At 32.2% G+C, this 15913-nt stretch overlaps 1 protein-coding gene across 3 annotated transcripts; it reads left to right on the forward strand.

Annotated features, from left to right (window-relative positions):
- Positions 1-1794: 1794 nt before the first annotated feature.
- On the forward strand, positions 1795-14228 carry LOC146930518 (phototropin-1-like). 3 transcript variants are annotated; one of them, XM_085707971.1, is made up of 23 exons: positions 1795-2032; positions 4432-5027; positions 6063-6245; positions 6358-6449; positions 7199-7526; positions 7671-7884; positions 8029-8099; positions 8451-8557; positions 8753-8802; positions 9080-9184; positions 9669-9728; positions 9810-9899; positions 10715-10791; positions 11063-11147; positions 11413-11493; positions 11665-11768; positions 11985-12034; positions 12165-12271; positions 12375-12488; positions 12641-12692; positions 13002-13114; positions 13418-13558; positions 13854-14228. In XM_085707971.1, the coding sequence occupies exons 2-23, from the start codon at positions 4444-4446 to the stop codon at positions 13962-13964; spliced, it is 2919 nt and encodes a 972-aa protein (XP_085564097.1). In that variant the 5' UTR covers positions 1795-2032; positions 4432-4443; the 3' UTR covers positions 13965-14228. The 3 variants fall into 3 exon arrangements, with proteins under 3 accessions (XP_085564097.1, XP_085564095.1, XP_085564096.1); XM_085707969.1 differs by lacking the exon at positions 1795-2032 and having other exon boundaries at positions 4206-5027; XM_085707970.1 differs by lacking the exon at positions 1795-2032 and having other exon boundaries at positions 4206-5027; positions 9092-9184.
- The last annotated feature ends 1685 nt before the right edge of the window (positions 14229-15913 follow it).

A 15913-nucleotide genomic window follows, 5' to 3' on the forward strand; every position in this document is an offset into this window, starting at 1 on the left:
AAGGACTTGTCATAATATGGTCTGATTGATGATCTCAAAGAGCATCTATAGTCGAAGTCGATTTGAGCAAACCTTTGTACAATATTTTTTCCGAAGTTGGATGACATTAAAGAGTGTGGATCTCACAATATTATTGACCTTTAATCATTTGTGGTAGAAATTAGTTTGGATGTTAGGATTTGAATTTTGTTTTGATAACATCATATTGGCTCCTAACATTTTTGTATGAATCGTTAGCGATAGAACTAATCTTAAAATAGGAATGTGGTATATCCAACTCGTGATCTTCGTGATTTTATCATCTTAATTTTAATTTTTGAATGAATGAATTTCTTTTACGGTAAAAAAAAACTTTTATCATATTTAAATATATTAATATAAAATAGAATTGAAACATGATAAATATTGTCTAAAATATCATGTTGAAAATAAAAATGGGGTTTAGTCTTATTGGTATATTAGCTTGCTAGATAAGATTACTTATCCTAGGCACCATTGATCCTTCACAATCACATCACATAAAATTGAACAAGTTGATCAAAGAAGAGTCATTTTAGTACTCAACTACATCAAATCAAAGTGGTAAACATCAAACTCAATCTTGACAACTATTTGTGGTCGTGTGAAGGGTCCCTCTACCAACATGGTCTCGTGTGCCCACTTCTCAAGCCTATCTCCTGACCATGTGTTCCAGCAAACGTCAAGGAAAAGTTTTCAAAAATGGTTCGCAATATTGATTGTAGTTTTCATATGACAACAATATTTGACCGTAATTTTTCATCATATTATTATGACATGACCGCATGCAACAAAATCACCGCAATTTAAAACCAGCATATTGTACAAGATAGTTGGTATACTAATAGACATATTTAGGATGGTTTGTTTGTTTTTTTTCTTTTCTTACAGACATATTTAGGATGATAAAATGTCCCATGCATATAGTCTAAAATATTAGATCGATGCTTTAAAATAATTTAAACCATAATAAAAATTGATGTCGATGCTTGTAAATAGAAGCTCAAAATATTAATCGATGTCAGTTTGATAAAAAAAAAACTAATATTACTATTACAACCACAACTTATATTTGTTTATCTTATTTTTGTTTAAATAACATTGATCATGTTATTGTCTCTGTCCTAAAGTATCGACATGGGGGACTCAACTTTTACTTTAAGGTAGCAACACTCGGTATCATAGAAGTTTTGAAATATTTTTAAGTATATGTACACCGTAGACCACATGAGACACTTCTCTACTCTAACAATTGCGGTATTAATATTTTAAGGGTCATATTAACTTGTGACCTAAAAGCTCAAGTTAAAAAGCTAAAAATGAAATTAAAACATAAATATTGTCTTGAAAAGATAAGATTTTGAATTTTTAAAACATAAAATGCACAATTTCCAATAAAATATTTCTATCTTTAGTTTATTAACTTGTGACTTAAGGACACAAGTTAACATTTCCCTTGACCATATGTACCATTTTTTGTTGTCAATTTGCCTTTTGTCCTTGGCTATAAGTCCACAATCTCATACACACAATCAAAAGCAGTAACACACGTTCTCAGTTCTTGTTACTTTTCTTTCTTGACAACCCTTTTCCAGACTGTCAATTACTGACGCAATAAATCATTGAAAGTTAAGTTTAGTAAAAAGGTAAGCAACTTAGGATGTCACGGTTTGGTTTCTGTAAAATTTTGGTATCTCTTTTGTTTTGTGAGTGAATACATTTATAGAAATTAGAATATATATATATATATAGGTCCAAGAGCCATGTGAAGTTTTGAAACATAGGTATGGAAACCCAAACCTTTGAGACAATTATTCGTGTTTTCATTTCATAATATATTTCTCTCATTTGTCCTCCTCTCTACACCATTATTTATCAATCATTTCTAGAAATCAACTTCTATATGTTTGTTTATATATATGGTACGTACCGTGCTTGAATTTGGTGAGGAATAAGCAAGAATACACACAAGTCTACAACCCATAACTCCTGATTCAGCACAGTTCAACTCGAGGTATTTCCTAGTCTGCAGATCATGCATTATACAGTGGAATATTTTCATCATATTCATATTCATTCAATGTAGCAACCATATGGCTTTTGAACTTTATGATATGATTTACCTTTTCATTTAATGCTTAAAAAACTTTATATGATAAGTGTCCTACCGTCAAATGTATCCCAATTTGTTTATTTCTTTTTTCAATAAACTTTATTAATAAGGTTGTTTAAAAAAAATTATTATTAGTATTCTTCATATATTTTCCAAGACTTCATGAAACTCTTCCGAATTTAAATTACTTTTGTTAACGGATCTAAACCATAATGTATCCTAAATTTGAAAAAAAATAAAATAATAACAACCATACACGGGCTTAAAAATTCTCTCAAAGTGTCGCTCAGTTGAGCTACTAGAAACATTATATGCGGAGACTGAGATTCGAACCTAGATTCTCTACTTCTCCATTCATAATGTGTATGAATCTAACCGATAGGCTACATGACAAAAAAAAAAAAAACTTATACTGCATCCCAACACCGTATACGGATGAGAGAGATGTGAATAAAGAGAATATGGTATAAAAATAAAAGTTGTTGTAGAAATATATAGTGTTGGTGATAACCCTATGTTAGTTGGTGTTTGTAATGGTATCTTTTAGTTTTCTTTTGGATGTTCCGCTTGTATACATCGTCTTTTATTTATTTGTTTTTGTTTTGTTAATTTATGTTTGTCTTGTGCAAGAATTTGATCATTAATATATTTTGTCGTTTTAGAAAAAATGTTGGTGTCAGATTTTATATAAAAAAAGTAAATTATTTTGCTTGTACTTTATATCCAACACCTTATAAAATCATGCAAGTTTCATTTTTTAGGGGAAAATCATGCAAGTTTAGTAATTTCTTCTTATTGGCGTATTATATTGATTGTGAAAAGCTTTCTATCACTTCTTTTCCACCCTACTATCTTACAATAAGAAACAATCAATCTTGGTTAGACAGTACTTCCATGAGTTACAATCATATAGCTTTTATGAAATTATTATATTTTCCATAAAGTGTCTTCTCCTCTAGGGATTTATCTGACCCTCGTGGACATTTTGTGTTCTGACAACACACAAACAACCCAGACATTGTCTTAGTCTCAGAGCTTTCATGGCAATTATTTGTGTCCGGCCCTCTAAAAGACCTTCATTCAAGTTAACCTCATCCACTCATTTTAGGACATACATAAATATATACATAAACAATATGGATATCTATCCTCAAAACTTAAAATATGACAAACTAGCTAATATAACGTTTTGGATCCTTTCCCACAATAATATAGCAATGCAATAATTTTTTATTTTTTATTTTTAAATCTGGACAGTATACCAATGCATACATTAGCCCTAATGTCCTACTACACTACAAGAGGATCCAAACCAGTAAAATAACAAAGTTGAAGTTACAAATATATAAACCCTGGATAGTTTTACGGTAGTGAAGTAAATGTAGTACCTTGTATGTTTTACGGAGTAGTTTTTATTTTTATTATTGTATGTTTTACAAAGTTACATATGGAACTTTACGTTGTTTTTAAGTAGACCCGGCTAGTGAACAAGAGAATTGGTCTTCCGAATTAATCAGTCTTTGAATTGGATACCGAACTTATAGAAAAAAACACACTCACCGTTAGATTAAGTGAGATATAGTGATACTTATTGATTCAAAAGAGAAAAAACAAACTTTTGCTTAACGCAAAAACATTTGACTTGTGCACCATAATACTGACCATAAATCTTATGGATTTGGATTCTCCGAAGTTAAAAATACTTAAGTTTAGTTTACTATTCTCTTTACAACATTAACATACAAATACACAACATTCTTCTCTCTCTACGCAAATTTTTGCCTTAAGTGTCAAGAGAAGAATTGCAATCACTTACTACACATTCACGTGGTCATGAGATCTGTGACCGTCTGATCTCGATCGATGGTCCAAAGAATAAACATATTTTGATTTTCTTTCAAACTAAAACTATCGGATCTCGATCCGATAGTCGCAGATCTCATAACTACGTGAATGCGTGTAGCCAGTGACTCAAAGGAATCCGGATTGAAGCCCCACCCAAACAACTCATCATTCGCTGTTAATTGAAAGTCCCACTCTCTCATATATCATATATCACACCCGAATATATGCCATTCCAACAACTAACACTATCCCACTCTTAGTTAATTCATTTGTTCCCCATTCCCCCAAAAAATATATGCACGTACATATTTATATATTGATTGATGATATATAGTTAAACAATTTGGAAATGCAAAATTTCAATCACTTATTTATTACTATTAGTGAGTACAATTTGCATCATGAATTACTATAGTTGTTAATTATTTATATGTACATGAACAACAATGAAACAGAAAGTGAAAGTGATGGAACCATTTACAAGAGACCATCGTGGCTCACTAGAAGTCTTCAATCCATCTTCATCTGACAACAACAATGAGAATCCAAATCCAAATCCAATCAATTCATGGAACACTTGGACAACAAGCTCACGAGCCAACGAAACTCCACAACAACCGACGCGTGACTCCATCAACTCTGATGAAGTCCCGGTCGCCACTTCCTGGATGGCACTCAAAGAAACCACACCTCCACTAGTTTCCAACGAACCTGGCTCCGCTGCAGCACAACGAGCAGCGGAGTGGGGGTTAGTGTTGAAAACTGATTCGGAGACGGGGAAGCCACAAGGAGTGGCAGTTAGAAGCTCAGGTGGTGGTTCAAGGAGGGATTCAAACAATTCGATGAGAAGTTCCGGTGAGAGTTCTGATGACGGAAGGGAGTTTAGAGGAATACCGAGAGTTTCGGAGGACTTGAGAGATGCACTTTCGGCATTTCAACAGACGTTTGTTGTTTCTGATGCTACTAAACCAGATTACCCGATCATGTATGCTAGTGCTGGTTTTTTTAATATGACGGGGTATACTTCCAAAGAGGTTATAGGAAGAAACTGGTAAGCTATAACTTATTTACTTTTATTTATTTATTTATGAATAAACAACAACTTTGATATCTGAATTTTTGAGGCATTGTCATTTAGAGAATAATGATAATGTCTCACGCATTCAACCACACTTGACTATATGTTACAATGACAACGTCTAATATTCAGAAACTAAAATGATTGTTTTTTCATGAAATCAATATACATCCTATGAAAGAGTGTGTTTAAGAGAATGTAGAAAAAAAAAAAAAAGTGTTTCTACTTATCTTAGAGTAAAGATTGATTCTCATCTCAATAAAAAATTTAATAAGTTTAGTTTTTTGAAAACATAAAAACTTAATAGGATCATTCTTTTTTATAAAATAAATAAGTCATCACAATTATAAAATCAGATCACATTATGGGCGATTTGCTTTTTTAAAAATATATCTAATTTTTTATTTTTCTTTTATATCATGTCATGAATGGATGGATGGCCGTGGCATTGAACAATTGTGACAAAAAGGAAATGAATGATTAAGTAGAGATTTATTTTTTGAAGGAGAATGATTAAATAGAGATAGTATATTTTTTAAAACATTGAAAATAATTTTTTTGCTATTTTCTAAATTTCTGAAAATACTAGATGTGTGATTTATAATTTTACATTCTACTTTAAAAGGTGTAAAAATACATTCTTTAGTTTTTGTTATTGTCAATAAAAACCAAAACAAGAACTAATAGAATAAACAAACCGTCTTGACCCAAAGAAAAAAGAAGAAATAAACGGACTCTTAATTTTTCCTCGAATTAATATTGTGACATTTTTGTTATAGATAATGATTTAGAGTTTATAATTTGTAAAAAGTATTCATATGACTTAATAGGTACGTAATGTTTCCTTTTTTAGATTTTGAGTGGTTCCAAGTATTTAAATGGACCTTAGTATATTGAGGGGATTAGTCTTCGCATTTGCACGCAAAAAATACCTTTAATTTACCAAAAATATGTATTGTTTTCTAGCAAACTAATAATATGAATTACGGGTCCGGGTGGGGGATGAAGTCGGTTTATGCAGGGAGCTGACACAGATCCGAATGATGTGGCAAAAATAAGAGAATCACTAGCAGCAGGAACAACTTACTGTGGAAGATTACTAAATTACAAGAAAGATGGGACACCTTTTTGGAACCTTCTCACTATTGCTCCCATCAAGGACGAAAATGGCAAAATCCTCAAACTTATCGGGTGGGTATATATGTACAATAATTATATATGTACAATAATTAATCTACTATAGTATGTCTCAAAATATATAAATAAGAATGTAATAATGTGATTATGCATGGTATATATGTAGAATGCAAGTGGAGGTTAGCAAGCATACTGAGGGGACCAAGGAGAAGATGTTACGTCCCAATGGATTGCCCGAATCCTTGATTCGATATGATGGTATGTAATATAATGTCTCTTTCATATATTAAATAATTTAATTTGTATATAAAATATTTTATTCATACATTTTATCATGTTTTAAAATGTATATATTTTAGAAATTAGCAAAACAAAGTGAGATTATTGTGTGATTTGATCATATACATGTGTAAAAAAAAAAAAAACTGTTACCACATACAAATCAAACTCTTTTTTGAAATTGTCATATTTTTCATTAAAAAAAAGGGCAAAATCTTTAACATAAAATGTCATAATTAAAAATTTTAAAAAAAAGGTTAGGTGTTAAGATTTGACTCTTAAATAAGCATTTAGAAATTCAAATCCTGATTTTTGTAAATTAAAAAATCTTATTGGGAAGATTTTGTCAAAAAAATAAAAAATAATTTTTTTTTATTGGGAAGATGACTACTCACATAGTGTGCCTGCATATGCCCTACAAAGATTAGTTATTTTTTTGTTTGACAAAACTTAAAAATGGAGTACCGAGTGACAATAGTTAACTGATATTAAATCCTTTTTTTTTTTTTTTTTTACCAAAATAAGGATTAGTAGTTTTAAGTAATGGATGATGAATGCATCACCATTATAACAAATTAAATGTCTGAATTAACATATTTATTCAATCTAATCTAATGGAACCAAATTTTGTATATTTTCTAATAGTTAACAGTGAAGGTACATTTGTCCATAAAAATTGAAGTATATGCACACTCTAGATTAACAGTTTGAATGTGTACTGTGTATAGCTCGTCAGAAAGAGAAGGCAAACTCATCAGTAAATGAGTTGGTAGAGGCAGTAAGCAGAAGACCAAGGTCACTCAGTGAATCAGCAAACCGTCCTCCCTTCATCAAAGTACCAACAAAAACAGTATGTGGTAATAGTGATCATGCAACATTACATGAACTGCAAAAAACACCATCCAAGTCATCAAGGAGAAGAAAATCTGAGAGTACTTTGCCTTCGTTTAGACGCAAATCACATTCTGGAGGAGGAGATACTCATTTTAATTCAATGCATCCCATCACTGAGACCCCCGAAAATAAAATCAACTCGCGTCGTCGTTCTTTCATGGGGTATATATACATTTTTACTTACAAGTTACATTACAACTAACTACTTGTCTTTTTAGTTTGAAAAAATATATATATGTTTCCTTTTCGCTCGTATTCAATGTCATAAGCATTTTGTATGTAATATCTACATACATGGTTATGCAGGTTCATCAGGAAAAGTTTGTCGAACAATGAAAGCTTTAATGATGAACTACCTGCTGATGATGAGGATAGCTCTGAGGATGATGAAAGGCCTGATAGTGTTGATGAAAAAATTAAAAAGAGGGAAAAGAGAAAGGGTCTTGATCTTGCTACCACACTTGAACGTATCGAGAAGAATTTTGTCATTACTGATCCTAGGCTCCCTGATAACCCCATTGTAAGAAAATTTATAATTCGCTTTTCTATATATATCATCATTTTGTGTTGCTTTTGATTACTTGTGTAATATGATGGAGCTGAAATTGACATATATGAATATGAATTATATGATGGTTAAGTTTTAATTTAATTGGTTTTTCAGATCTTTGCATCTGATAGCTTCTTAGAGCTTACAGAGTATTCTCGTGAAGAAATCTTGGGAAGAAATTGCAGGTACGATTAAATATGTTTTTAATCTCTATAAATATCTCAAATTTTGTTTTTAGTCTCAATATCTATTTTTCAGTCCCTATAAATTATAAAACGACGTGCGTTTATATAGACTGAAAAGAGGGCTCATGGACTTCAAATGAAAAATGTTAATTTTATAAGGACTAAAAGATTTTGGAAACTAAACTCTAAAATTGTTGAATTGCATGGAAAGTTTACTAATGTGAATTGAAGTCTTTTATACAAAATTAAGTTCCTTTCTTAAATATCGATATGCCTGGAAATGATTTAGAAAGTTTTTGCATAATGACAAATTTTGTGGTATTTATTTGTGTATGCTATTTGTTGATGCAGGTTTTTGCAAGGACCTGAAACTGATCCTGCAACAGTGAAAAAAATTAGACAAGCTATTGACAATCAAACAGAAGTTACTGTGCAACTTATTAATTATACAAAGAGTGGTAAGATGTGAATCCTTACTATGCAATATTTAGTTCTAATGATGAAACTTTTACATATAGTCAATGTCAACTATGTCATTATCTCCAATTCATTTCACGAATATTTAACCTGTACAAATATTATTAGATAGAAAAATAGTTCAAAATATTTCCGTTATCAAATCCTGAATTTGAAGATTTATCTGTTCAATCTAGGTAAAAAGTTCTGGAACCTGTTCCATTTGCAGCCAATGCGTGATCAGAAGGTACAGTTTATTTTGTCTTTGGTAGTATGCTGTGTAGCACCGGCAATTTAGATTGAAGGCATATTCACTGTCCGACACAGACATGACACACTTGTGCTTATGTCATTCATTTGCTTCAACTTTCTCAAATTATAACCGTTGTCTGCATGTCGGTGTTATTGACATTGTCGTGTTTGGTGTCTATGTCTATGTTGGTGCTCCGAATGTAGTAAATTATTTTCCATTTACCACAGAAATAAAGGTTAACTTGTTTCAATTTTCCTTTTATGTTTAATAGGGAGAGGTACAGTATTTTATTGGAGTTCAACTTGATGGTAGTCAACATGTGGAGCCTCTTCACAACCGCATTGCAGAAGATACAGCAAAAGAGGGAGAAAATTTGGTTTGGTTTCTATCAAGTGTTTCAATAGTTCAATAAATATTGATATCTCAAGTTTTCTTTTGGTTTTAACATCTTTAACATATTCAAGTTAATTAAAAAAAAAGTCTATAAAAGCCTTCAGTTCATATTAAAAGTTAAAATTGATTAGGCTTTAGGATCTGTTGGTTAAACAAGCTTAATTAAGCGCTTATCATACAAGTGCATATGTATAAGTTACTTCTATAACAAACGATAAAATGAAGTCAAGCTTTTTTCATTATTTTCATAACCTATCCTAGAGAACTTTATGCAAATAAGCTATCCCAAACAGTCTCATAAATGCTTATGCTAGTAGATAAACTCAAATAAATCAATCCAAACAAGCACCTATTATGACCAAAAAGAAAAATTTGGATATAATATCTCTACTTTAGGAAAATTAGTTGAATTTATTAAGCTTGATACATTCCAAGTTGTGACAAGTTTATTTGGTATCCATATTCAGGTAAAGAAAACTGCAGAAAATGTTGATGATGCATTGAGAGAACTCCCAGATGCTAATATGGTAAAAATATTTCCTTATTATCTTTATCATTTAAAAAGCTTTTGAATTCCACTTGTTACTTAACCTTTTGGCTACCATCAGAAACCAGAAGATCTTTGGATGAATCATTCAAAAGTGGTTCACCCTAAACCTCATAGGAGGGATGATGCTGCTTGGAGAGCTATTCAGAAGGTATTGAAATTATGTCACATTTTCCTCAGTTTCTTGTTATTGCAATTTAGTGATTAATTAATTAAAGATTCATGAACTACTGCTACAAAATATAAGAATGCTCTACTAACACTAACATACATAGTAAACCCACTTGGGTTGGCCTAGTGGTATTTGCTTGGGATCTGGGAGTGTGCTCCTCCTTAAGGTCTCAGGTTCGATTCTCTCTGGTCCCACTTTGGGTGGGTTATATAGTAAAAGTCTTCCATTGTTTTGTCGTGCTTGCTCTCTAGTTTCTTTAGATTTTTAACGTGTAAATCAGCATTTTGGTACTCGAAATTTTAAGGGTTAGGCAATTTAGTCTCATAAATTTATGAAATGGAAAATTAGTCCGTTATATTAAAGAACAATCACTTTAGTCCCTCCATCCTAATATATCTTCTTTAAACATCCATCAAAATCATTTAAGACTTGCATATTGACTTGCATAGTCTCTTACTGCATTAATACAAACATAGAACCTTTAAAGTCAGGATGTTAACTAAATGGCTGACATAATTCAATTTAAGGGATTAGATTGCTGTATCATAAATATGAGTTACTATATTGATCAACCCTTACAATTTCAGGGACTAAAATGTTAATATGCTTGATCTTTACGAATTGACCATTGTTTTAAACGACGTATTGTATCGAAGATTGTTGAAAATCATGAAATCAAAGATCCTTTTTTGTTCCACATGACTGTCATATTTTGTATTTTCTTCTCAGTAACTTTTGCAATATCTCAAGTAAGTTATGTTTTGCTAATTGATTATGTGACCATGGTTTTGCAGATCATGGAGAGTGGAGAACAGATAGGCTTGAAACATTTTAAGCCAATTAAACCCTTAGGCTCAGGAGACACTGGCAGGTTTTTTTTTCTTTCACTCATGTTTCCCTTTTCAAATTGAAATCTTCTTAATGATTCCAATCCTCTTAAGTATTACTAAATATATCTTCAATGGAATACATATTAAAATACTTGTAGATAAGTTAGTGTAGAATTTATCTGAATACAATCTTAATTACAATTTCATCACATCGACTTAAGTGATGTGAATTATTTCCATGCTCATTATTTTTTCCAATCAAGATTTGTGGCAATAATGCTATTATACGATGACTTATTTACTGTCTTTCAGTGTCCATCTTGTGGAGCTATGTGGAACTGATCAACATTTTGCCATGAAGGCTATGGAGAAGGCTGTTATGCTCAATCGTAACAAGGTACGAAACATGATCATTTGACGTGTATGTTTTCCTTTTAACTGCTAATTTTTTGGTTCGATATATACTAAACAACTCCCATAATCAAGTTAGTGTTAACTGTGTTCTTTTCCGTAAGTATACTTTTGGAGGGAAAAAAAACCGTGTTTTTTCCGGAAGTATACTTCTGAAGTGATTGCAGAGCGAGAGAAAAGAAGCTCGCTTATGTTATCCCTTGGCTCTAGTTAATTTAAACCTGTTGGTTCACTTTTGATAATAACTACAGGTGCATAGAGCTTGCACGGAGAGAGAAATTCTAGACATGTTGGACCACCCTTTTCTTCCTGCATTATATGCTTCTTTTCAGGTATCACTTCAAAGTGAAACAGTTATTAATTAGTAACTAGAGGTGTATATGGATGCCTTATTTCCCATTTCATTCGATGCAAAAGCTACCAAATAACAAACTTTAGTTACAATACTACTTATTTACTATAAACTGAATTTTTTTATTCCTTGAAACTTGATTAATTTGCAGACGAAAACGCATATTTGTTTGATAACTGATTACTGCCCTGGAGGAGAACTGTTCCTGCTGCTTGAACGCCAGCCAGCAAAGGTTCTCAAGGAAGACGCAGTGAGGTATATTATGCAACTTATATGTATTCATATACATCATAAATTTAGAGCTTGAAGGCAATCAAAACAGATTTTATGAACCTTTTCTTTAATATTTTTGTTTTAAATAGTTGTCCATACTCACTAGTAAAACAGATTATCCTTCTTCAACATGTCAGCTACTAGTGTTTTTTATACATTCATGTTACTGACATAGAGTGATTCTTGTGATGATAATAGATTTTATGCCGCTGAAGTAGTTACTGCATTGGAGTACCTTCATTGTCAAGGTAGGCTCTTAGTATTTTCTTTTTCTTTTCTGAATCAGCAAAAACAATTTTATTTTAACTTATTTCAAGGGACAAATGGTACACTCTTGGCATGAGGAGATAATGATATTTGTTTGTTGAGAATTCACAGGGATAATATATAGGGATTTGAAGCCAGAAAATGTGTTACTACAGAGAAGTGGACATGTGTCTCTAACAGATTTTGATTTGTCATGTTTAACATCTTGCAAACCACAGGTATCTAAGATAATTCACATATATTTTTTATGTACATGTAATACTTTTTAACTCCACTCAAATAATTTTAAATGTGTCTGATTTCATTCTTTATTCTTTGTAGCTTTTAATTTCAACTACAAATGACAAAAAGAAAGGACAACAGGCTCCAATATTTATGGCTGAACCAATGAGAGCATCAAATTCTTTTGTTGGCACAGAAGAGTACATAGCTCCGGTTTGTTGTTTCTGAACTTATTATTTTTTAGCAGTAAATTAAATGCTTATAGATGTGTGCATGAGACATAGTTAACATGTTTCACTTTTGAAACTTCTTTAGATTTTTACTCATTTATCTCTGTTGTGATTGATAGTTTAATGCTTTTGCAGGAAATTATTACTGGTTCTGGCCATACTAGTGCTGTGGATTGGTGGGCTCTTGGTAATTTTCAATTCTTGTAATCGCTGTACCACTGACAATTCTGGTCCGAGACTTGTCCAATGTCTGACACCGACACGACACTGACACATAATTACATTGAATTAAGTCATTTTCTCAAATTATTCTCGGTGTCAGTTTTTGTTTAGTGTCCGTGCTTCATAACTTAATAATAAAACTATCAAGTACTTAAAACAGTTTTAGCAAACCACAAAATTGGAGAACCAAAAATGAAACACGCGTACATTTTATATTTTTTCTGTGTGCTAGTGGATATATTTATGTTTTGACTGCATGTTTTTCTATTTTCAGGAATTCTTCTATATGAAATGATTTATGGATATACACCATTCAGGGGAAAGAATAGGCAAAGAACATTTGCAAATATTCTCCACAAGGATCTTAAATTTCCCAAAAGTAAACAGGTGAGACTGTTCTCTCTTGCACAACTTAATAGTTTTCACATTAGAAAAGAGATAATAGATTCTATAAGTGAATGCAAACGAGTAAACTATGTCAAATATGACTGATTCGACACTAATTTTGATCACGTTATGAAAGTGGAGACATCAAAAACCATAACGGCGCGGCCACTATTACGGTCATAGACCGTACCTGAAACCTTGATAACATGCATCATCTTATGAATTATAAAGTTAACCACCAAAATTTGAATGTTCAGCTTTATTCAAAAGAATTTGATGATAATCTTAAATGTCATGATACAGGTTAGTCTCAGTGCAAAGCAGTTAATTTATCGCTTGTTGCAAAGAGATCCAAATAGCAGGTTAGGTTCAAATGGAGGAGCAAATGATATCAAAAACCATCCCTTCTTCAGGGGTATCAACTGGGCCCTAGTCCGATGCACGGTAACATAACAAGTTTAACTTCAGTAGCAGTAGTACTATATATCAATGTTTTAAAAACCGAACCAAACCAGACATTCAACTTGTTGAACCATGAACTACACTGTGTATGGTTCGGTTATTTGAGTTGTTCGATTGTGGTTTTGTCCCGATTCGAGCAGTTTAAAACAGTTGAACCATGATCTGGAGTTCTCATTTGTCGGTGCCTGGTTTGGCTTTTAAAATAACGTTATATATATATATAATGTTTATGTTTTCCTTCATGTAGTTTTTAATTACCTATTTCTTATACTGCCAGAAACCTCCTGAGCTTGATGCTCCTCTCTTTGATACAAATGAAGAAGAAAAGGGAAAGGAAAAGGAAGACAAATATGTAGATATTGGACAAGAGGATATGAGTGTCTTCTGAAATATTTCTTTGTCAATCTCCACACACGAGTTTCTTTGGGGTTCTTGAGGACTAAGTGGAATTTTCACAATTATTTTGGTGATGGCCAAGGCATGAGGCTAGCCCAGTCAAATTTATATATCAGCTAGATTATGTAAAATGTTCCTTTTGTAATTTATGAACAATGTGGTTTTTCTCGTTGATGTGTAAATTTTTTTCACATTTCCTCCATTTCATATATTAATTATCACTAAGGTGTTAAGAAAATTATTAACGTGGGATAAAGCTTGATTGTTGGTGTATGTCTTTTGTTGTGAATTAGAACAAAAATCATAGCAAGACAATGATGTATATATATGGAGTGAATATCAACGACAACTAACAAACCAAACACTCCAAGTAATGAAACTACTCCCTCCGTCTCTTAATATTAGTCGTTTAAGGTTTATGTACGATTATTAAGGAAATGATTAGTTGTGTTGATTTTGATGGTAAAATTAGTATCATTTAGTAAAACACCCTTATTAATTGTAGTTAGTGGAGTATTTAAGTTGGATGAAATTCAATAAATAAGGGTATAATAATAGAAAAACATAATAAATGTTGCATTGGTATTCTAAAGTGACAATTATTTTGAGAAAAATAAAAAACGGTAGAGAGTCAATTATTGTGAGACGGAGGGAGTAGTAACTTGTGAGTATAGTAAAATCACAATCGAATAAAAGAACAAAGATAAATTTTGAATATGAATTCGAAGTAAGACCATATACAATGGGAAAAATTTTTCAATAACCTTCAACACCCACTTTTTCAATTCCCAACACTCCACATCATTTTCTCTCTCTTAATTCAACACCCATTCAATTTTTATCATTCCAATGGTAAATATTCAACACCCTACCCCACCACTTTTTATTTCTTATTCTTATTTAATTTTTGTTTTTATAATTACATAAAATTATAATTATCGATTTAAATTAAATTAAAATAATACAATTAATTTTTTTAAAAAACAATATTTATTGAAATATTTTTTTTTCTTAACTTAAAATGCAATACAACAAACTAAGCACGCGACACACAAATAGCTTAAAATGCAAGACAACAAACAAGCACACAAAACACAACTAATTTATTTAGTCTGATACAAATCATCTTCAATCACGAAACATTCCAAACTTTGTCCATATGTGCTTCACGAGATCTGCGTGCAATTCGTGATGAACATTTGGATCACGCAACTCGGATCTAGCACGCACATGATTTGCAAAGGTGGGTAACACCTCGGTCGAGTATGGTTGCGGTGTACTAGATTCACTTCCCTCAGATTGCTCAAAATCGGTCCAACGTTGAGCATATGTATCTCTTTCATCTTCAACAATCATATTATGTAATATGATGCATGTCCTCATGATGATACCCAAATCGGCTATGTCCCACAAGCGAGCTGGTTCACGGATGATTTTAAATCGAGCTTGAAGCACTCCAAAAGCACGTTCGATGTCCTTTCGACAGCTCTCCTGTTGTTTTGCAAATAACTTATCGGGTTCACTTTGAGGAAGTCTAATTGATTTGACGAAAGTTGGATAAGAAGGGTAGATACCATCAGCTAGATAGTATGTCATATTATAGGGACGTTGATTCACAAAGAAATTCACCCTTGGAGTCTTTCCCTGTTCCACATCATCAAACACCGGTGATCGATCTAGAACGTTGATATCGTTCAACGTTCCTGGACATCCAAAAAAGGCATGTCAGATCCATAGATCATGAGATGCAACTGCTTCAAGAATAACTGTGGTGGTTCCCTTATCCCCCCTAGTAAATTGACCTTCCCATGCTTTAGGACAATTTTTCCACTCCCAGTGCATGCAGTCAATACTCCCGATCATCCCTGGGAACCCCCGCATTTCACTAACATGGAGTATTCTTTGAAGGTCATCTTGGGTTGGTGCTCTCAAGTACACATG

The sequence above is a fragment of the Medicago sativa genome, chromosome 4 (assembly GCF_051527215.1).
Source record: "Medicago sativa cultivar Bolivia chromosome 4, Bolivia_mono, whole genome shotgun sequence".
NCBI classification, from domain to species: domain Eukaryota; kingdom Viridiplantae; phylum Streptophyta; class Magnoliopsida; order Fabales; family Fabaceae; genus Medicago; species Medicago sativa.

Excerpts from the sequence above, each read along its gene's own strand:
- LOC146930518 (XM_085707969.1), top strand. The coding sequence starts at position 4,423 with ATGAAACAGAAAGTGAAAGTGATGGAACCATTTACAAGAGACCATCGT. Across the intron at positions 8,100-8,450 it reads ATCTTGGGAAGAAATTGCAG|GTTTTTGCAAGGACCTGAAA; the intron begins GTACGATTAAAT and ends TTGTTGATGCAG. Across the intron at positions 9,729-9,809 it reads AACTCCCAGATGCTAATATG|AAACCAGAAGATCTTTGGAT; the intron begins GTAAAAATATTT and ends GGCTACCATCAG.